The 23,548-nt window shown below is 41.0% G+C and overlaps 3 protein-coding genes across 8 annotated transcripts in view; 2 read left to right on the top strand and 1 right to left on the bottom strand.

The window, feature by feature from the left end:
* Positions 1-346: 346 nt before the first annotated feature.
* zgc:194981 (uncharacterized protein LOC561073 homolog) lies at positions 347-2,558 on the top strand. Its single transcript, XM_042301582.1, has 4 exons — positions 347-871; positions 1,394-1,599; positions 1,825-1,944; positions 2,207-2,558. The coding sequence occupies exons 2-4, from the start codon at positions 1,411-1,413 to the stop codon at positions 2,291-2,293; spliced, it is 396 nt and encodes a 131-aa protein (XP_042157516.1). The 5' UTR covers positions 347-871; positions 1,394-1,410; the 3' UTR covers positions 2,294-2,558.
* A 6,756-nt stretch (positions 2,559-9,314) lies between these two features.
* gtpbp2b (GTP binding protein 2b) lies at positions 9,315-18,620 on the top strand. Its single transcript, XM_024443662.2, has 12 exons — positions 9,315-10,168; positions 10,656-10,682; positions 10,847-11,031; positions 11,242-11,353; positions 11,751-11,948; positions 12,213-12,387; positions 12,768-12,987; positions 13,970-14,105; positions 14,446-14,504; positions 14,975-15,146; positions 15,696-15,860; positions 16,687-18,620. Exons 1-12 carry the CDS (start codon positions 9,953-9,955, stop codon positions 16,873-16,875), a joined length of 1,854 nt encoding a protein of 617 aa, XP_024299430.1. The 5' UTR covers positions 9,315-9,952; the 3' UTR covers positions 16,876-18,620.
* A 1,424-nt stretch (positions 18,621-20,044) lies between these two features.
* LOC112266200 (apoptosis-stimulating of p53 protein 2) overlaps positions 20,045-23,548 on the bottom strand; it is a 49,946-nt gene continuing 46,442 nt past the window's right edge. For 5 of the 6 annotated variants that reach the window (XM_042301612.1, XM_042301609.1, XM_042301589.1 and 2 more), the window contains exon 18: positions 20,045-20,667. In XM_042301612.1, the coding sequence (XP_042157546.1) occupies positions 20,626-20,667 (42 nt within the window). In that variant the 3' untranslated portion in view covers positions 20,045-20,625. The remainder of the gene's footprint in view (positions 20,668-23,548) is intronic. The other variant, XM_042301598.1, reaches the window with a different exon arrangement.

Consider the following 23,548-nt stretch of genomic DNA (forward strand, 5'->3'; position numbering starts at 1 on the left):
AAATGCAGATTTTCTGAGTTTTCCATGTGGGCTTTTAAAAGTTACATATTGGTGCAAAATTTCTACTTCAATTATCTAAGTGGACCGACCCTTCAAGTAAGCTGTATCCACAGGGAATGGTCACTGGATCCTTCAGTATTTTTTTATTGTTTAATTTAACCTTTATTTAGCTAGGCAAGTCAGTTAAGAACAAATTCTTATTTACAATGACAACCTACTGGGGACCAGTGGGTTAACTGCCTTGTTCAGGGGCAGAACGACAGATTTTTACCTTGTCAGCTCGGGATTCGATCCAGCAACCTTTTGGTTACTGGCCCAACGCTCTTGAGCTCTAACCTGCCACCCCGGTAGATCCAGATTGAAAAACGGATCAAGTCTATGGCCTCTGCCATGTTGATACACAAACTAACAGTCTGAGCAGCGGAGTGTCAGTATAAGTTACAACTGTTTGTTCTGAGGAGTAGGAGTGGCTTCCACTGAGCTCAGCTGTATACTGTCAAAGGTCACTTCCTGGTTTTGTGAAACCTAACCCTGAGGACAGAAAGTAATTGCGTTGGGTTATACAGTAAATAAAGGACTCCTGAGGCATCATCCAGCAAGAAATGTGTTGTTCTGCTTTCTCTCTCGATGCCAACTGGTCAAGGGAAGCAGACAGAAACAAGTTGCAGTCTGCTGCAGCAGTAGTGGTGAATCACCTCTGTGGAAATGATTAATCATTGGAATTCAGGGCCAGCTGAACACAATAGATGTGAAAGTGGAAGAGAGTCACTGATGCTATAATTCGCTTGAGCAAAGAGGGGGACGGCATATTCTCACCAGGGTAAAGTAGAATAGCTGCTAGAAGATGACTCAGCATTCAGGCAGCTTGCAGGTGAGCATGTTTTTCCTGTTTAGATGTACAGTAGCATATGGTTTCTGTTAAGACATTTTAAACAATGTTATTATTTGACACAGAACATATTTTACAGAGCAAATATTGAATATTTCATGCCAGTTTCTAAATGCCAGCTTGTTTGTATAATGCCTAGGTCTGCTTTTGACTGGCATTATATCCAACAACCTAACCACCTGCAATCATGTGTCTCATAATTCAGGGATGTCTTATCCGGGCTGAGTATTTTGTTGATTTCTAAGTGCTCAACATACTGCGCACATTTTTACAATGTCATTTTATCAGAAAATATGCTGAACTCTCTCTCAGACGATATTCCTATATTGAAGATAAACCTGTTCTCAACCTGCTCCATTGTTCAATACGTGCTGTTTCAAAACCTGAAAAGGTAGCTAGTCCTGATGCCTCATATACACTTACTTGGCCTGTCTTAAAGAATGAAAAATAGAACAAATCTCTAAAGGCAAAGTGTGTCAAAGATATGCTCTCTCTCTTACACAGACTTGAATGGTACAGAGATGACTGCTTTGTGCACAATTCTTGTGGCACTCACAGTGATCTCTTGTGTGTTGGGGGACAAGTCCGGACAGTACGCCTACGGCTCTGGTGTCACAGAGGCAGCCAACTTTGCCATTGACTTTCATAATCGCATGAACAAATATGCTTTTGCGTACAAGGTCGTCGACATTCTATCTGCCACACCACAGGTCTGTAGACTGCACACTTGCACACCACTTGCAATAAAATTTTATTTGTTTTATAATAGTTTTAAATTCTTCAGAACTAACTGAACTGAAAAAATACTAAATCACTAATTGAACTAAAATTGTAATTAAGTCCTCGGATTTGGCACTAGACTTGAATGAGAATATTTAAAGTACAAATGTAGATTAAAGTATTCACCTTATGTAAATATTTCTGTTGACTTTTAGATTTACCCTCCTGCTCGGGTGAAGCACAATATGACTGTCAAAGTGGGAGAGACTGTGTGTAAGAACGAAGCCAATGTAAACTTGGCTGATTGCAGACTGCAGAACTCTCCGAATCTCAAGGTAATGTATACTTTACCTGCTAAATCACCATTCACCTTGAAGTAAATAGTTAGCCTACAGTATATATTAATACGATTACCTGAGCTTTTACGATATACACAGTATTCGCCAGTTTCCCAGACCAAGATTAAACCTAGTCCTGAACTAAAAAGCACCTTCAGTGCAGATTCTACTTTTTGGTCAAGGAATAAGCTCATCAGGGCCAAGGAAACTGGCCCTAAAATATTCAAGTATCTGATGATGTCTGTCTCTCTCTTTTCAGACTATGATCTGCCATTTTGTTGTGCTTGATGTCCCACATTCTGCCTTTCCGACTCCAAGCTACCTTCTGATGGACCAGTGTAATTGACATGGACTTGGAATTTAAGTTTGTCAAAGCATTCTGGAATGAACTAACCGTGCTGCTGCATCACCACCATACATCTACAATTCTTTAAAAGCATCGTATTGTCAACACAAACACAATATTTGAAGCTTGACATTTAAACTTTGATTCACAGTCTTTGAACTCCTTTAGTATGTTTTACATGTTATACATCTTCAATAATCCTTTGGCCACCACAGTCAAGATCTACTGATTAATTAAGAGGTTAATAAATGATGTTGAAAAGGGAGTTTTGGTGTTGTTTTTTACTTGATTTAATTTACTTTTAATTTGTCATATTTCTTAGTAGTAGGAACACATTGGTATACTTTATTTCCCCATGGTTTTAAAAGTGCCTTTGATGTAGGCCTATAAGTGTTTACATTTAGAATGGCAGACAAACTATTACACATCCTACACGATTACACAATACACATAGCTTGAATGCCCTATATACAGAAAAGCCATTCTTCATTACTATGTAAGTCTACCTTTATGAGCACTGGAAGCAACACTTGTCAATGTGTTTGAAAGTTGTCTTGCTTCCCTTTGTTTACTTTGGATGACTAAGCCATAAAGGCTGCCAGCCTGCCACACAGGTCAGAACAGGAAGGGGAGAGACCAAACACAGGTCCATTTCTTCCACCGCTGTAAGGAACATCAGATATAAGAGACATGAGGTCATCTTCGGCAATGTTCTCTCAGAGTGTTCTTTCTGTCAAAGATGTGTTAAATTCTCATGCAGTCGATACCCAAGCTGTGTTTGTATAAGAAAGGGCACTGAGCCCTAGACTACATCATTTCAGTAGAGGTGTTCTTTTAGAATGAGGGGTGCTGTAGCTCTGCTGGTGTTGCTGTTCTGTCTGTCTGGGACATGGGCTCAGGGAGACACTCGGACATAAATGACAAATGAAGCATTTGTGTTTAGTGAGTCCGCCAGATCAGAAGCAGTAGAGATGACCAGGAATATTCCCTTGAAAAGTGTGTGAATTGGACCATTTTCCTGTCCTGCTAAGCATTCAAAATGTAACAAGTACTTGTGGGTGTCAGGGAAAAAGTATGGAGTAAAAAGTACATTATTTTCATTAGGAATGTAGTGAAATAAAATTAAAAGTTGTCAAACATATTAATAGTAAAGTACAGATACCCACCAAAACTACTTATGTAGTACTTTGAAGTATTTTTATTTAAGTATTTCACACCACTGGATAGGTTAAGGGGTCAAATAAAAAAATTGAATCAAACTTTGTCACGTGTTGAATACACCAAGTGTAGACCTTAACCAACAGTGCAGTTCAAGAAGCGTTAAGAAAATATTTACCAAATAAACTAAAGTAAAAAATAATAAAAAGTAACACAATAACAGCGAGTAGCAGCAGTGTACAAAACAAATGGGTGGGTCAATGTAATAGTCCGGTGGCCATTTGATTGTTCAGCAGTCTTATGGCTTGGGGTAGAAGCTGTTAATGAGCCTTTTGGTCCTAGACTTGGCGCTCCGGTACCGCTTGTTGTGCGGTAGCATAGAAAACAGTCTATGACTTGGGTGACTGGAGTCTGAACATTTTATGGACTTTCCTCTGACACCGCCTATTATATAGATCCTGGATTGCAGGAAGCTTGGCCCCAATGATGTACTGGGCCGTACTGTAGCGCCTTATGGTCAGATGCCGAGCAGTTGCCATAGCAGGCGGTGGTGCAACCGGTCAGGATGCTCTCGATGGTGCAGCTGTAAAAAGAAATTAGGGTCTGGGCACCCATGCCAAATCTTTTCAGTCTCCTAAGGGGGAAAAGGTTTTGTCGTGCCCTCTTCATGACTGTCTTGGTGTGTTTGGATCATGATAGATCATTGGTGATGTGGACACCAAGGAACTTGAAACTCTTGACCCGCTCCACTACAGCCCCATCATTGATGTTAATGGGGGCCTGTTCGGCCCGCCTTTTCCTGTATTCCACGATCAACTCCTTTGTCTTGCTCACATTGAGGGAGAGGTTGTTGTCCTGGCACCACACTGCCAGTTCTCTGACTTCGATATAGGCTGTCTCATCGTTGTCGGTGATCAGGCCTACCACTGTTGTGTCGTCAGCAAACTTAATGATGGTGTTGGAGTCGTGTTTGGCCACGCAGTCGTGGGTGAACAGGGAGTACAGGAGGGGACTAAGTACACAACCCTGAGGGGCCACAGTGTTAAGGATCAGCCTGGCAGATGTGTTGTTTTCTACCCTTACCACCTGGGGGCGGCCCGTCAGAAAGTCCAGGATCCAGTTGCAGAGGGAGGTGTTTAGTCCCAGTGTCCTTAGCTTATTGCTGAGCTTTGTGGGCACTATGGTGTTGAACAATGAGCTTTAGTCCATGAATAGCATTCTCACATAGGTGCTCCTTTTGCCCAGGTGGGAAATGGCAGTGTGTCATCTGTGGATCTTTTGGGGTGGTAAATTGGAGTGGGCCAAGGTTATCTGGGAGGAGGCTGTTGATGTGAGCCATGACCAGCCTTTCAAAGCACTTCATAGCTACCAACGTGAGTGCTACTGGGTGGTAATCATTTAGGCAGGTTTCCTTCACTTTGTTGGGCACAGGGACAATGGGGGCCTGCTTGAGGGATGTAGGTATTACAGACTCAGACTCAGGGAGAGGTTGAAAATGTCAGTGAAGACACTTGCCAGTTTGTCCATGCATGCTTTGAGTACACGTCCTGGTAATCCATCTGGCCCGCGGCTTTGTAAATGTTGATCTTTTTAAAGGTCTTGCTCACATAAACTACAGAGAGCTACAGTAATCACACAGTTAAGCTACAGTTAAACTACAGTTATTACACAGTCATCCAGAACAGCTGGTGATCTCGTGCATGCTTCAGTGTTGCTTGCCTCGAAGCGAGCATAAAAGGCATTTAGCTCGTCTGGTAGGCTCGTGTCACTGGTCAGCCATAGCTTTGAGTTTGCTGATGACCTCCCTCAGGGATTCTCGCTCTTTCTTCGGAGCGAATTTATCCCACATTTCAGCGAATTCGCCGTGGGGTGCCAGGCTTTCCAATATATCATGACCATGGTGCCTGCGGACAAAGATTTTGTATTTATAACTTGCACACAACCAACTATTTCCATTTCATGATAAAAAATCTTACACCATTGATTTAACTGTAATCTATAAATAATCTCAACTATCTAACAGCTGGGCATTAACTCTTGGTTTATTAGGACAAATGAATGAATGAATTTGTGCAGTGCCTGGCTCATGTGGCCATTGTTATCAAGGAAGGTTGTGGTAATTTAGCACCAAATAGAAGAAAAGGGACTGACTGACACAGGGAGGGGAACTACCTGGACTTGTCCAATAAGAAACACTTATATTCATTTTCCGTTGCAAATTTCTATAAATGTTTTCCGTTGTGTGCCATCATGCACATGATTCAGTTCAATTAGTTGGAGGCTCTTCCCACACACTGAGGTATAAAGAACTGGAGACTGCATCCAAGATGCCTGACAGTTGTTGGTGATCTACTCACGTTAGTATAAGCAGATTCATAGATTCATGTAACATTCAGTTGACACAGACAAACATCCACGGCCGATCCTTGCCATTCTGCCACCATTGGCGAGATCCCCGGATGTTGAAATCAGGCTCAATTTTGGTTCTGAATGAAAGTTGAAAATAAGTCATTTAATCCTTGGCCCAAATCAAAGCCAGTCTGGACCCGCACCAAATCTGAACCAATCATAGTCGTCTATGATTGGTTCAGATTTGGTCTAGACCAAACCAAAAACCAATGTCTGTGAATGTGGAAATCAAGGCCAGTCCTGAACTGCACTTAAAAAAGACGTCCAAAAGGCGTCAGCGTCGGTCAGTCCATACTGAGGTGTAGCCTACAGTGTTGTCTGAAATGTTATTTTATGAATGTCCATCAATGTGGAAAACCTACCATTTGTAAAACACCAAAACAAGACAGAAGTCAGCTCATGCTTACTGGGGTGTAAGCCTACTACAGCCCACCCTTTGTAAAAACAGGCCATTGCATTGAATTTATTAGTCCTGATTCCTGTGACTAATCAATTTGGCTATTTAAGCTCTGAATATCAGCTACCCAACTTTATCAGAAGTTATCGTCAGCCTATTTACTCAGCAGGAAATGCAGAAGTATTTTCTTTTTTGCTATGATCAGTTTGTGAAAAATGTATGGATACAAATTTGAACCCTCTGATCATGACAATGTGGTGAAAGTCCTGCACAACAGTTGTGATCGTCCATTCAATATTGTCCATTTTACTTTGACCTGTCCTGTCTTTAGGATATGTTGTTTGTTAATATTGTCCCTCTCATTACATTGTCATACATTTAATTTCCAGCCTGTAGGCTACAGAAAAGGCCACATACTCTCTCTACCATATCCTATATGTGCTACATGATTTAAGTCAGATAAAAAAAAAATTGACGGAACGTTGGTGTAGCGCTGCAGAGATGCGTTTCTTCAACACCACCCTGGAGAGGCGCGCTGGGAATGGACAAGCAAAATATTTTGTCCCTTGCCTTTGACAAAGTGGGCACTGTTTATCAAAGGGCGGCGTCAGGAGCGTCTTGGTCAGTTTAGCTCAGAAAATGGCGCCCTCGTCAATCTGCTCTATGGCGGCTGCCTAACGAGCGGGCCGGGAGTGCAAACATCACATACATGCGCACTAGCACCCAGTGCGCACAGGGAGCAATGCAACATGGCAGGCATTGGATGAAAATAAAATGTTCATATCTTCGGCAGTGAGTGATGGAAAAAGATTTTGCCTCAGCGACAAATATTTTGAATAATTCAATTGATGTTTTGTCCACAAAGGCGGTGACTGAAATGTCTTATAAGGAAATTTCAAATCGGACTCTGGCAGTCAAAAGAAATTGTCTTTCTGGACCGGACGTCAGTCAAACTGCAGTACAGAAGCAAAACTGTAGGTGCAAACACCCCACCCAACAGACTGTCGACCAATCGCGTTCACGTTATCATGTTGCGTCACGCGGTTGCTAAACTAATCGTCATGCAATCCCTTCTCCAGGGTATGAGTCGAGAAACGTGCCTATCTTGACAGTAAAATAAGCAGAGATAGACCAGATGCTTTTCAACTTTCTTTGGAGAAACCGTACCCAATTACATTAGGAAAAATGTTGTAATGAACACTTATGAGAATGGTGGACTGCATTTTATGGACTTTTACTACTTTAAATAATAATTTTAAGATCAATTGGATAAAACAATTCCCAAGAAGACCCACTTCTATCTGGAATTGTATTCCTCATAATGTCTTCTCTACTTTTGGTGGCCTTAACTTCATGTTGTTTTGCAATTATAATATTGACAAAGTTTCAGTGAAACGTTCTGCTTTTCATCGGCAGGTTTTCTTATCATGGTCCTTAATTTATCAACACAATTTTTCTCCACACAGATATTATATATGGAATAATCGGGATATATTGTATAAAAATAGTTATTTGTTTTTAGAATATTGGTTCTGAAATAATATCTTATTGGTGAGCCAACTGGTAAATGCAGAGGGTCTTTTACTCAGTTATAAGGAATTCTTATCGCTTTACAAGGTCCCTGTAACACCTGAAGATTTTGCAATTGTTTTAGATGCCATTCCCTCAAGTGTTGCTATGTTATTCAGGAACGTGTCAAGACCTGACCCTCAGAGCCTACCTTCTATTGACCCTGTTGACTCATCAGTAGGAAAGATTTGTTTCTCTTTTGGTCCATTCAACAACAGAGAGATACAACATCCTGCTGAAACAAGGTTTGTATCTATACCTTATGTCATGCCTTATTGGCATGGATTTATTGATAATATCTGTTGGAAAAAAGTTTGGATGTTGCCACACACATACCTACTTGTTAACAAAATTAAGGAAGTTTCCTTTAAAATGATTCATAAATAGTATTCTGCCAACCACTATATGAAGAAGTTTAAGGAAAACATCAACTCAAATTGCTCCTTTTGTAATGCCCACCCAGAAACAGTTTTGCATCTTTTTTGGCATTGTATGCATGTAAGAAAACTGTGGCAAGACATCAGTAGGTTTATAATTGAACACATTTATGAAGATTTTACACTATTGTGGAGAGATGTACTGTTTGGATTCTTAACATAAGATAGAAATAAGCTGAAACATTTTTATGTAATTAATTTCATTATTCTTTTGGCCAAATTTCATATACACAAATGTACATTTACAAACAGAAAACCACATTTTCTTACCCTACAAAAAGAAATTAAGACGGTTAAATGCTCTACTAACAAAAAAGCTGTTCGAATTGTAAGTATATGTATGTCCCTTAAGGTCCTTGTGTAATTGTAATGTGATATTGTACCCACTAGATCGATTGTCCATTGTTTGTAACCTATGTATGCTTGTGTTCCCTCATGTGCTTTATGTATTGATTTGTTGTTAATAAACATAAATGTTGTTTAAAAAAATAAAATTAAAATAAATAGGAGTCGAGAAACGTGCCTATTTTCCTCGAAAGTACCTAATGTCACGATTCCAAAGCTATAGAATATTACAGATAGTAAGTTAATTATCCTATATCTTGGAAAATATTTCCAATGTTGTACTTCTTGTTGACGAAATTCATGCTAATGTTGGGGTTTTGAGCTCCCATTCACTCCTTGAGGGAGAGCTTTTCTTACCCCTTGAATCGCCCAGAATGCACCTTGCGACCCATTGACCCATTGATTTAACATGGGAAACGTACTCAATGGGGATTAATTCGATTTCAATTGAGTTTCGCATCTCCTCAAAGGTATCTCTGACCTGACCCGTTGGTCAGGAAGCGATCCGGGAGGTCCTTCCTTCCAGTCGTCACTAGTTACCACAGCCACAAAGTCCCCCGCCTATTTCTACAATTTTTCTCTTAAAATTACATTTTAAACCTAACCTTAACGACACTGCTAACCTTGTGCCTAATCTTAAATTAAGACCGAAAACCACAGTAAAAAATGTAATATTTTTTTTACCATATAGCCAATTTGAACATTGTGATTCTGGTAACTTTTGCAAACCCTGAAGGAAAACCCCAGATCACACGGATACTAGTGGTGGAGGCTCGTTTGAGGCAGGAGCGTCAACCTATTTTTACAGTCCGCAGGGATCATCTGCAAGATTTAGCAGCGGGACGATTTTTTTGTTGATGGTTGGTGACCAGAACATAATTTTTAGACTGCAAATTGACTGCAAGAAGCCCAAGCAGATATCATATTTGACAACAAAAAAATGGAATCATTCCAAACCTTGCTTACATTTATTTGAGATCAAATCTCTCTTTATTATGTGTGATAATTTGGGAACAGAATTCCAAAATTAAAATAACTTGAAGCTGATTTCCTGGTGTTTATAACATTGTATGTCCAACAATTAGAACAAATAATAATAGTATAACATTTGTAGCAGAAATAATATAATATAAATCGGGCCGCGGGCCGCTATTTGGGGAACCTGGACTAGTAGAAGGCAAGTGATGGAGAGAAGGCCAGCCTCAGTTGGACCGATTGCGTTAGCTACCCACTCTGAGCCCATATGTATGTGTATTGATTCATTTGCAGACGTAAAACTTTAAGTCCGTTATATTCTTACTGACAGAAACAGTGTGGGTTCGCGTTAGCTAATTCATTCTCGTGATGGATGCGCGAATATCAGGCGGGACTGGCGTTGGTACAGTCGCTAACGTTAGATCAAATTTGCCTAATGTTAGATCTAATTTGCAAGGACCCAGTTCAGGTAATGGGAGAAGGATGACGTCCAAAAAAACGCGTTCAAAAAAAGGGAAGAGAAGAAAGAGACGGAGGAATAAAAAGACAAAGACCAACAAAACCCCACCGTATTTACCACCGGAGGTAAGTTGGCTAGCTACTACTGTAGCAGATGTACAGCTACTGCTAGCTGGAGCTTGCTATCAAGTTCATGTTAGTTAGCTAGCTAGCGATGTTATCCAATGCTAGACTAGCCAGAGCCTAGCTATTTCCAAATTCGGACATTATTTTAGCTAGCATCTGGCAGATGGTGTCGCCTGAGCTTTTCCATGGTAAGACACTTTTTGGCCATATGTAACGTTGTTATAAGCAGGGAATGGACATTTGTTTGTTTGTTGACATCAACAGCTGGCGTTCGCACATAACAATGTTGTGACTAGCTGCAAGAGAGCAGCTTGGCAGCTCCATGATGTTGCAAGATACATTGTTCCCCTGGTGGTGCATAGATGTAAAATACTGTAGTGATAGCTTGCTGTGGTAGAAGTACATTAGTCAGGGGTGTGTGCTTGTCTGTCAAAATACAGTACAGGCACACATTTTCAAAACATGTCCATCCCTCTGTTTCTCTCAGGCTGAAGAGGGAAACATTGAATATAAGGTACTAGTATACATTTCTTTATTTTTGTATGTCATCTTCCCTTTCACCTGTAGCTAGTAATCAAAAGTCAAAACACATCCATGTATATGCTCTCAAACACGAGGTTAACTTGTTGGACACTTGTTGGTGGTGAAGTGCTGTCCCGTGCTCTACCTTCACTGCAGCTGAAGCTGGTGAACCCCACACAATACCGCTTTGAGCACCTGGCCACCCAGTTAAAATGGCGTCTTCAAGAGGGACGGGGCGAGGCGGTGTATCAGATTGGGGTGGAAGACAATGGCCTGCTTGTCGGACTGTCAGAGGGAGACATGAGAGCCTCGCTGAAGACCCTACGGAGGATGGCAGAGAAGTATGTCACTACCTTTTTTGCAAACATCACCAAAGGCACAATCTGGGATACTTTCTTCAGCTCCATGGTCATTTCAATTATACCCATTGAATCTTGAAGAAACTAGTTTATAAATGTCTAATTTGACAGTTTTCCATTGTTACTGTATTTAACAGTTGCCCCTCAGTTTGGTGGGTGTTGGTTAGAAATGTGCTATCTCTGCCTCACCAGGGTTGGTGCTGACATCACACTTCTACGAGAAAGAGAGGTGGATTACGACTTGGACAGAAACTGCCGGAAAATCGCAGAGGTTCTTGTCCGAAAAGTTCCAGACGACCAACAGGTGAGATTAAATAGCACCTTGTCTTATTTAAGAGACAATTCACCCAAATTACAAATCTCAAAAGTAAGGCTAGCCTATGGACTACAGAGTGAATAGAGTAGAAGGGCTGACTGTGTGCTGAGACGTGATCCAGTTGTAACACTCCTGGCTCCTTGCACATATGCAACTCCCCACTGGAGTCTGTGGTTCAATTCACTTCTCACTGCCTCCTCCTCACCTATCTCCCATTGTTTATTTTCTGTCAGTCAATTAAGCATTAAAATGCAAAAGGAGAGTGACTCTCTTGTTTTGCACTCAATCAATGGTCAATGGTAAGCTGTACATATAATGAAGGATTTCTGCCACGTCAATCTGCTGTAATTTCACTGCAGTGTCTCTTGTGTGTGTATGAGAGCAGTTCTTGGACCTGCGTGTGGCGGTACTGGGAAACGTGGACTCAGGGAAGTCCACACTGTTGGGCGTGCTGACGCAAGGCGAGCTGGACAACGGGCGAGGCCGGGCACGCCTCAACCTCTTCAGGCACCTTCATGAGATCCAAACGGGCAGGACATCAAGCATCAGCTTTGAGATTTTGGGCTTCAATAGCAAAGGGGAGGTGGGTAACAGCGTCTTATAGGTAACAAGATAAAGAAGGAAGGATAAACACACACGAGTTTTCCCTTCCTTTGAGCAAAGACTATAAAAAATAAAAAAAACTTATTCCTCAAAAACTACACTGATATAACAAAAAAGTGTAATAACACAAAAAACTATGTAACAGCACACACATGTTTTGAACACCTTCCATTTGTTACTAAGCCATAAAAACAGTGTAACAACACACAAGTTAATTGAACTTCCTCTCATGTGGCTTTTGAAGGTGGTGAACTACAGTGACTCCCGTACAGCCGAGGAGATTTGTGAGAGCTCTTCTAAGATGATCACCTTCATTGACCTGGCCGGCCACCACAAGTACCTGAAAACCACCATCTTTGGCCTCACCAGCTACTGCCCAGACTTCGCCATGCTGGTGGTCAGCGCCAACACAGGCATAGGTAAGCTTGATCACATAGCTATAATAACAGTGTAGATTGTGCCGGCCTTTTTAACTTCTACAGGATTTGTTTGGCCCAGAAAGCTATGAAAAGTGATGTGCGTTTGACTACTTACAGTATGTGACCACTGACTAGTGTTACAAAGAGGGCGTTAATTGCAAATGAGGTCCTTGTTGATTAGATGTTTTTCCATAAATCTTCTCCTGAACCATATGGTCTATTTACTAGAAACTCATGGACAACATTGACACCATTTTTTTCTACTCAAGTATAAATTACCAAAGTTACCAACATTTCTGAAGTCTGGTAACTTTGAGAAATTACTGGGAGTTTTGCGACCCTACCACTGACCCAACCAGATATGATTTTCTCCCCCTTAGCTGGCACCACCCGGGAGCACCTGGGCCTGGCCATGGCACTAAAGGTACCCATCTTTATCGTGGTCAGCAAGGTGGACCTGTGCGCCAAGGGCACGGTGGAGCGCACAGTACGCCAGCTGGAGCATGTCCTCAAGCTGCCTGGCTGTAACAAAGTGCCGATGGTGGTGGCCAGCCCGGATGACGCCGTCACAGCCGCCCAGCAGTTCGCTCAATCCTCCAGGTAGCTGCTGAAAAGGAGAAAAGACCTATAAGGAAACTAGAATTGTGATTCAGAACCCAATATACACCACATAGGCCTTAGTCCAGAGTGACTAGAAGGGAATTGACTTAGCAAGCATGTATGGCAACGTTTTTTGTATTGGTGGGGGGGGAAATCAATACAGTTACATATTGGGATATTATTTTTGACGATATATCATATTGTTTTGACAATATCTCAATATTATTGTTTGCGATAGCTGCACCAAAACTCCAGTATTTTTCCTTTTTTGTTCTCCATCTTTTTAAATAGGGAGCCAATTTTGTTTTAGCACTTTTATTTCCATGATTGATCAAAACTTGTTTTCTCATGGCTCTCGCTTGTCCCTCTGCAGGAGACATATGGTTAGAAATAAGTTTGGAACATAGAATCACAATAAAATTGCTGCATCACATCGCAATACATATCGAATTGTGAGAATCGCAATACATATCGTATCGGCACCAAAGTATCATGATAATATCATATTGTGAGATCCCTGGCAATTCCCAGGCCTAGTTGGGTGTATACACCCATTTAAGCATCAAGGGACTAACTATCTTAGTGGGCAGAATTTGGCATGGGACATCATAATGATGCAATTTTCCCAGGTGTAAACACATTTTATGGAAGTCAGATAACCAGGTGAGAAGTTTTTTAGACATCTTTTGAGCAACCATTAACATATGTCTATCTGGTTGTTATTTGGTTATCTGACCAGATAACATCCAAAATATGACATTTTTATGACTTGATGTAGCCATGAAAAACATGTCTTTACCTGGTTGTAATCTGGTTATCCGATGTCTCCTCAACCAGATAACCAGTTGACACCCAGAGAATGACGTTACGATTACCCAAGCCAATTTCTTTACCCTGAATGACACCATTATGACGCCTTTTCTGACGTTATTTTTAGGTTATATACTGGTTGTAAAAGTCATGTCCACTCTTTATGCCGTAGCATCACACCCATCTTCACCCTGTCCAGCGTGTCTGGAGAGAGTCTGGACCTGCTTAAGGTTTTCTTCAACATCCTGCCTCCTCTCAGCAACAGCAAGGAGCAAGAGGAGCTCATGCAGCAACTCACTGAGTTCCAGGTACTACACCCAGACACATTAACGGATACAATTATTGTGTGAATGATGTGTGTGCATGGACATTGTGTGTGTCCACGCACACTCACAACTAACACAATAATACACATGCACACGCGTTTGTGCACAAACAACTAATATATTACCCACATACACACACTCTTTACAAACCCATCCGAACGCATACATGCATTCATGCACACGCATAACAGAACATACCCCCACACATACATTGCATACATACGAGATGTGAACATGCACTTTCACACATTCAGATTCACACCCTTATTCTGCATCAACGCTTGCAAAATAGACGTCCTAATTCCTCTGCTTGTGAATATAGGTAGATGAGATATATACCGTGCCAGATGTGGGGACAGTAGTGGGAGGAACTCTCTACAGGTCAGTTGGCCATAAGTCATATTGAAACTCATGAATGAATGATAATGGATTGATTTAGCACTGTTCTAGGGATTGTTCACCCAAATTACAAAATGACATATTGGTCTCCTTACCCTGTAAGCTGTCTATGGACAAGGTCTGACAGCAATCCTGCTTTGGGTTAGTTTCCCTGGCACTGTTTCCAAGTGTTAACGTTTTAGCATTTGTAGCACAAATCCCATTCATGTCATGTTACCAATTATTATTCATTTTTCGTGCATCATGTTCACATCTATAGGTGACTTTGTTGGGCTTTTTTTAAAGATATTTTTAGAGGATTTGCTCAATTAAGCTTTTAGCTAATCAAAAACCAATAGAAGTCGATGTACTGCAAACGGTGTATCCCTGAAGCGCTGCTAAAAATGATTTGCCCTGGAGAGTTCCACTTTGACATATCATAATATGTTTTTCCTCCCTTGTCCCGCGGACAGTGGGGTGTGTCGTGAGGGGGAGAGGCTGGTGGTTGGCCCGACGGACGAGGGCCGTTTCCTGAGGCTGAAGGTGGGCAGCATCCATAGGAACCGCTCGGCCTGCAGGGTGCTGAGAGCCGGCCAAGCCGCCACACTGGCCCTCGGCAACTTTGACCGCTCGCTGCTCCGTAAGGTCAGAGGGTTCAGCCACAACACACCCGCACCATATGTGCCCAGATGTGAATTTTCACGACTTTTATCTATAAGATACTAGAGTTTCCCCTCCCATTTTCTATTTTCTGCCAATCTCATCCCTTAATCTGACTGAACATTGCAGGGTCACATTTGGAAACAAGACGACTGCACAAACTGCTCATGGTTATGATACTGTCATATGTCCTCTGTTTTGTGTGTTACATGTGAAATCTCAAGTATAGGTAGGAGGTCTGTGTAGCCTACTATGTTTTTGTTCTCTCTTTGTTCTCTCTCTCTTCTATAAATAAAGTTATTATTTTAAATTGATAGCTGTCAGTGAAAAACACATTTTGGTCCTTGAAACAATCTGACTCAATGTCCATGCACACTCATAATACAATATAATACACACGTACACTCACAAACAACTCACAAATCATATGTAGTCAAAATGCAGTGTACTGTTTTCTAAAATCACTTCCACAATGGTTGTTCCTTTCCCATTTCCCAAAGTACTTATTGGTGAGTGTGTGTGTGTGTTGAATAGGGTATGGTGATGGTCAGCCCGAAGATGAACCCCACCATCTGCTGGCAGTTTGAGGCGGCCATCGTCCTTCTCTTCCACGCCAAAACATTCCGTCGGGGCTTCCAAGTGACCGTGCACGTGGGGAACGTAAGACAGACGGCCACCGTGGAGTGCCTGCATGGAAAGGTTAGTTTTGTAATAATAATTATAAACTGGGTAGTTAGAGTCCTGAATGCTGATTGACTGATTGGCTGATAGCCATGGTATATCAGACTGTATACCACGGGTATGACAAAACATTTATTTAAACTGCTCTAATTACATTGGTAACCAATATATAATAGCAATAAGGCACCTCAGGGGTTTGTGGTATATGGCCAATATACCACGGCTACGGCCTGTATCCAGGCACTACGCATTGCGTCATGCGTAAGAACTGCCCTTAGCCGTGGTATATTGGCACTATACCACACCCCCTCGGGCCTTATTGTTTAAATGTACCACTGGTATGATGCAAAACTACTTGTTTACTGTTCTAATTACCTCATTAACCTATTTATAATAACAGTAAGGCACCTCAGGGGTTTGTGGTATATGGCCAATATACCACAGTTAAGGGCTATGTCCAGGCACTCTGCCTTGCGTTGTACATAAGAACAGCTCTTAGCCGTGATATAAGAACAGCCCTTAGCCGTGATATACTGGCCATATACCACACCCCCCTGGGCCTTATTGCTTAAGTATACACTCCTTTTTCTTTTATACAGCATCCTTCATACATTGTAGTATTTAGACATTTGTACAAGGTCAATATTTTTTTATACCAGAAATGAAACCTTGTGCAATGTTCAGATAGAGATTTTATTACATAGTACAAACATGCCACTCTGCCATGTAGAGGAAGAGGAATCAGGTCAGCTCTATCAGCAACGTCTACCTACTGATTGTGGCCCTGCTGCTTTATGAGTCAACACAAACCGTTTGGTGTGCCCTTCCCTGTTTTCACCACCAGGAGGAGCTGCGCACAGGAGAGAGGGCCGTGGTCTGCTTCCGCTTCATCAAACACCCCGAGTACCTCCGCATGGGCGCCAAGCTGCTTTTCAGGGAGGGCGTGACCAAGGGCATCGGCCACGTCACCAGCCTCCTGCCCGACTCGCATGACCAAAACCAGATCCACGACCAGAACCAGATAGAGAAATAGAGGAGGAGGAGAAAGGAGAGGAAATTATAAACTCTCCTGAACATGCGCCCCCCTCCCCCTCCCCCCTGGACGATGTGGAACATACTCAGCATACCCCTCCTTTGGAGGTTTAAAGGGATAGTTGGCTTTTCAAAAGTTTTAGCTCATTGTCAACTTACCTAAGGCAGGTTTTCCCAAACTTGGTCCTGCCCCCCCCCCCCCGGTGCACGCAAAGGTTTTTGCCCTAGCAATACACAGCTGATTCAATTAAACAACTCATCATCAAGCTTTGGTTATTTGAATCAGCTGTGTGGTGTTAGAGCAAAAAACAAAGCGTACACCCGTGGGGGGAGTTTGGGAAACCCTGACCTAAGGTGTTGTCGTTAAGTTTGTTATTTATCAATGTGCAGAATGGCTAGCATTTTTGGAGCATGTAGCGATGCTAGTGTAAATAGGTTGTATCAGTTAGCATTGCTTTCAAAAGCATGTGGAAAGCAGGGAAGTCGACCAGTGGTGATCCGGTCTGCAAAAGGAAGAGCTCTTCTACCATGCTTTTGAATGCAAGTTTCCTTCCATACTTTTTCTAAAATATTGTGGTTTACTCTCTGCACTTCATTCGTCTTGATTAGTATTAAGGAAAAGTAGACTACGTGCTGCCCATTTTGGTGACGCAAATAAGTGGCGACCGTAAATGCTGCCATGCTAATTTTCTAAATGTTAAATTCAACTAAGTCTGTGTAGGGCAGCAATAATGTGTGAGGGTTGAGAATGAGCAGAGTTGAGATGCTTGGCGTAGTCAAGTGAATGTTGCATTGCAAACCCGTTCTGAAAGAAATATAGGGGCAAGTATCAAGTGATGATTTCCATAGTAGAGACGCCGCTTTTGTTACCCTGTTATGTCAACCCATTGAACCCAATGCTGTCTATGTCATAGCTTCAGGCTTGTCTGTGTACAAGGCAGCTTTGTGCAGCTAGATACCCATGTGGAGTCTGCATGCTTAATAGGGACTTGTGAAAATCTAAAAATCAGACTAAATGGACTCCTAAATGACAAATATTTATTGAACTCTAGACTTTATCCCTCACCCTTTACGAGGTTGTGTGCAATTATAACTAAAGCATTGAATGTAATGTACATCCACTTCTAAATACCATTTTGAAGCACAAACATTTTTGTGAGAGTTGTCGATTTTGCACTTTGTATTTTTGGAATAGCTTCTGCATGTTTGAGTCCGCCAGAGGTTCCTGGACTACGTCCCGTAGAGCTGTAAGGTGCTCAGTAGTGAAACACGGGATTCAATTTGTCATGGTGTTGATGCATATTGAGGTCTCGGTGACCACTGATATATGCTGCTTATTCAAGTATCAGCTGATCTTTACATGTTTGCGGTCATAAGAAATATACAGAAAGCATGCAGAGCACTTTTCTTTTAGATTATAATAAATATAATATTACAGCTATTAGCTTCTTTGGTTGAGACACGTGGCAAGTTTGCAGTATGTGTATGCATTGCATCAAGGTTGTGTAAATACTATTAAAACATGTTTTATCGTGACACCTTTCCCCATAAAAAAAACATCAAAAGACAAGTATTTTTGCATATTTTTATTGACTTTAAAAGCTGAACTTATTTGGCTTGATGGTCACAGGTTGTTCACAGAACACATTTAATGTGCATTTTGCAGCTTAGCTAAAAGCAACATTTTGAAATGTCACTGGTTTAAATGACTCAATTCCATTAATAAAATGTGTTTACACTTTTAAATGACTTTCATGAATAAGCTAAAGATGTATAAATAGTTAAAGGGTCTACATACTATTAATATGACTATTTACATTAATTATTAGGCATTTATAAAGGATTATAATGGCTTAATCATGAAAGTTATAACGTGTAACCAAAATAATGCTGGTCATATTCTGTCTGGTCCACGTGCAGGGCGGCCCAACCGTTCCTGGAGAGCTACCCTCATGCGTGTTTGTTTTCGCTCCAACCGCAGTTGTAACTAACCAGCTTCAGCTTATCAACCACCTAATTGTTGTGAATAGGATGGGCTAGATTATGGTTGGATCGAAAACATACAGGACAGTACCTCTCCGGGAATAACATTGAGCAGCCCTTTAAGATATGAAGGATTGGATAAGGAGATGATGTTGAGCAAAGGCCCTTGAAGCTTGTGCTTTTCAACATTCATTACTAGCACAGCATGCCAGGCTACATACAATACTTACACACAAAATGTTCGACAAAAACATTGAAAAATAGACATTCATAGGAAAACAAAGTAACTCCACCACAACATTAGAGCTTCAAATCCAGGTGGAACTACGGTGCCTTTAGAAAGTGATCACACCCCTTGACTTTTTCCACATTGTTGTGTTACAACTTGAATTTTAAATGGATTAAACAGATTCTGTGTCGCACGCACACACACACACACACACACACACACGTCAAAGTGAATATTATTTTAATTACAAATGAAAAGCTTTTCAGCTTTTGAGTCAATAAGTATTCAACCCCTTTGTTTGGGCAAGCCTAAATAAGTATTTTTTTTTGTGGCAAAGAAATGAACTTTATGTACTGAATACAAATCGTTAGGTTTGGCAAAAATCCAACATCACTGAATGCCACTTCATATTTTCAAGCATGGTGGTGGCTGCATCATGTTATAGGTATGCTTGTCATCGGCAAAGACTAGGGAGTTTTTTGGGATAAAAATAAACAGAATAGAGCTAAGCACAGACAAAATCCTAGAGGAAACCCTGGTTGAGTCCGCTTTCCAACAGACGTTGGGAGAAAAATTCACCTTTTAACATGACAAAAACCTCAAATACAAGGCCAAATATACACTGGAGTTGGTTACGAAGACATCAAATGTTCCTGAGTGGCCTAGTTACAGTTTTGACATAAATCGGATTAAAAATGTGGCAAGAATTGATAATGGCGATCTACAAATGATCAACCAATGTGACAGTGCTTGAAGAATTTTTAAAATAATAAATGTGCAAATATTGTACAACCCAGGTGTGCAAAGCTCTTAGAGAGAGACTTACCCAGAAAAACTCTGATGTAATCGCTGCCAAAAGGTGATTCTTTCATGTATTGACTCAGTGGTGTGAATACTTATGTTAATTTGATATTTCTGTATTTCATTTTCAATACAAAACATTTCTTTCCTCACTATGGGGTATTGTGTGTAGATGGGGTGAGAAATAAACAAATGTAATCCATTTTGAATTCAGGCTATAACACAATGTGGAATAAGTCAAGGGGTATGAATACTCTCTGAAGGCACTGTATACCCACAGCAAGACTGTTTGTGATAACCTGATAGTAAGATTATGGAAAATGCCATGACGTAGAAAAAGCTTTACATTTCCAACTGCCACAGTTACAAACCCTAACAAATTGATTCTGCTCAGAAAATCACACGTCTACAAAAAAACACTGTCCAGAAGTGTCCATTACAAATGTTGCACGGTGTATACATTCCTGCAGTGAAAAGGAAACAGCATGACCATGTGTATATTATCCATACATGGGTTGAAAACCATTTAGCATGATATGGTCCTTCACAGACAGGTCCAAAAGAACAAAAGATTGATGTGTAATGCTTGACTTTGACATCCAAATGACCAGAAGCGTGAAATGTAGTGCTGGACTATTAAAGTTCTTCATTCACCTTTCTAAAGTAACTTCATGTTCTTCAACTTCTTCAAGTCGGAGTTGTTGTCAGCGAGTAGGGTGGAACGTGAGCCGATATAATTTAAGCCAAGCTCCTCTGCCGTGGCTTGATCCTCAGATACAGCTAAGAAGAAGAAAATACCATTTTTAAAGATCATACAACTATGGTAAGCAGGGGGCTGAGATTCTCATTTAGATGGTCTCAATTTAGATTCAGCATTATTACATAACATTCTTAAGTGACAGTATTTCCCCCACTAGTTAAAGAAATCTATTAATTCTTGCCAGATAAAGGATTATCTCCGTTATGTGAAATGGCAGAAAAGGTTTTGTCAAGGGGGTTACGCAAGGAGCTGGTAGGTCTTCACAAGGCATGCGGGACTAAGAAATGTTAGGTCTTCACCAGTCTTCTAATCAGAGAAGTAGACCCTCAAGGGTAATTTCTTCCCAAAATAGATTGAAAGTTGCACTTTTATACTTTTCCCCATGGGCACAACTTCAGTTTTAGAAGTGGGGGTGACATAATTATTATTATAAATATTTTTTCCAATTGGATAAACACTCCAAATAGCCTACTGGATCGCTCAGTGAAAGTTGCACCCCTGCTTTTCACTGAACATATTCTTTGACCCCCAGCACCCGGGCCAGTATTCACAACATCTCAGAGTAGGACTTTTGATATTTTATTTGCCATAATGGATAACTTTAAGCGCCCAGGTGTTTATTTGCTTAAAAACGCAGAGCTCACACTGTTATAATCAAATTTCCAGCTCTACAAGTTGATTAAAAAAAGCTACTGTCATTAATAAGTTCACCGGCAGTCCTGTTTGCTAATTAAAACACTTACTTTTAGAACACACTGCAAATGTTAGGCTACAAAAGCGGCAAAGTGGATTGTGGTACAGTTAGTTTGAGGTTGGAAGTTGGATATACAGTACCAGTCAAATGTTTAGACACACCTACTCATTACAGGGTTTTTCTTTATTTTTTACTATTTTCTACATTGTAGAATAATAGTGAAGACATCAAAACTATGAAATAACACATATGGAATCATGTAGTAACCAAAAGAGTGTTTGAGATTCTTCAAAGTAGCCACCCTTTGCCTTGATGACAGCTTTGCACACTTGGCATTCTCTCAACCAGCTTCATGAGTTAGTCACCTGGAATGCATTTCAATTAACAGGTGTGCCTTGTTAAATGTGAATTTGAGGAATTTATTTTCTTCTTAATGCATTTGAGCCAATCACCTGTGTTGTGACAAGGGTGTGGTGGTATACAGAAGATAGCCCTATTTGGTAAAAGACAAGGCCATATTATGGCAAGAACAGCTCAAATAAGCAAACAGAAAAGACAGTCCATCATTACTTTAAATGTCAAGAATTTTGAAAGTTTCTTCAAGTGCAGTCGCAAAACCCATCAAGCACTATGATGAAACTGAATCATGAGGCCCGCCACAGGAAAGGAAGACCCAGAGTTACCTCTGCTGCAGAGGATAAGTTCAGAGTTACCCACCTCCGAAATTGCAGTCCAAATAAATGCTTCAGAGTTCAAGTAACAGACACATCAACATCAACTGTTCAGAGGAGACTGTGTGAATCAGGCCTTCATGGTCAAATTGCTGCAAATAAACCATTACTAAAGGACAGCAATAATAAGAGACTTGCTTGGGCCAAGAAACACAAGCAATGGACATTAGACCGGTGGAAAACTGTTCAGAGGAGACTGTGTGAATCAGGCCTTCATGGTCAAATTGCTGCAAATAAACCATTACTAAAGGACAGCAATAATAAGAGACTTGCTTGGGCCAAGAAACACAAGCAATGGACATTAGACCGGTGGAAAACTGTCCTTTGGTTTGATGAGTCCACATGTGAGATTTTTGGTTCCAACTGCCGTGTCTTTGTGAGACGCAGAGTAGGTGAACGGGTAGTCTCCACATGTGTGGTTCCCACCGTGAAGCATGAGGGAGGAGGTGTGATCGTGACACTGTCTGATTTATTTAGAATTCAAGGCACACTTTACCAGCATGGCTACCACAGCATTTTGCAGCGATACTCCATCCCATCCGGTTTGCGCTTAGTGGGACTATTATTTGTTTTACAACAGGACAATGACCCAACGCACCTCCAGGCTGTGTAAGGGCTATTTGACCAATAAGGAGCGTTATGGAGGGCTGGGAACTCCTTCAAGACCGTTGGAAAAACATTCCAGGTGAAGCTGGTTGAGAGAATGCCAAGACTGTGCAAAGCTGTCATCAATTCAAATGTTGGCTACTTTGAAGAATCTCTAATATACAATAAACTTTTTTGGTTACTACATGATTCCATATGTGTTATTTCACAGTTTAGATGTCTTCACTATTACTCTACAATGTAGAAAATAGTAAAAAATAAAGAAAACCCTTGAATGAGTAGGTGTGTCCAAACATTTGACTGGTACTGTATCTCTCTAACTAGCCCCATAGAGCCGAATGTCTGTTGAATATCCAACCTCTATCTAGGTTGTCATTCTAAATAAGAATTTGTTCTTAACTGACTTCCCTAGTTAAATAAAGGTTCAACTAAAAACAACACGGTGGTCAGTTGTTTTCGCTGGCTAACAGACAGAATTATTGCACTTTGACAGGTTGGGATCAATCATCCAGCACAAGGTAGAGAGAGAGGTTTGAAAAACAATTCTGAACTCTTTGGTAGAGATGCTGTGAAATCCCAGTGGAGCAGTACGAGAGAATGCGTGCATGCATAACCTACTGGTAAATTACCCTGTTTTGAACCTACATTTAATAGAGACTGGCATTTATTTTGTGATGCCCGGCCATTAGAAGAGACAGGCGTTTGTTGGAGGCCCAGCGTTTAATGGAAGTTTTACGGTATATGGACAGATCCTAGATCAGCATTCCTCCTTTTAGACGCTTTGTGGAAATGGCCCCTGGTCAAAACCAATGGATATGTGTATGTCCACTTTTCCTATACTAAACCACTACTCTGAATACAATATGGAGC

The sequence above is a fragment of the Oncorhynchus tshawytscha genome, linkage group LG02 (assembly GCF_018296145.1).
Source record: "Oncorhynchus tshawytscha isolate Ot180627B linkage group LG02, Otsh_v2.0, whole genome shotgun sequence".
NCBI classification, from domain to species: domain Eukaryota; kingdom Metazoa; phylum Chordata; class Actinopteri; order Salmoniformes; family Salmonidae; genus Oncorhynchus; species Oncorhynchus tshawytscha.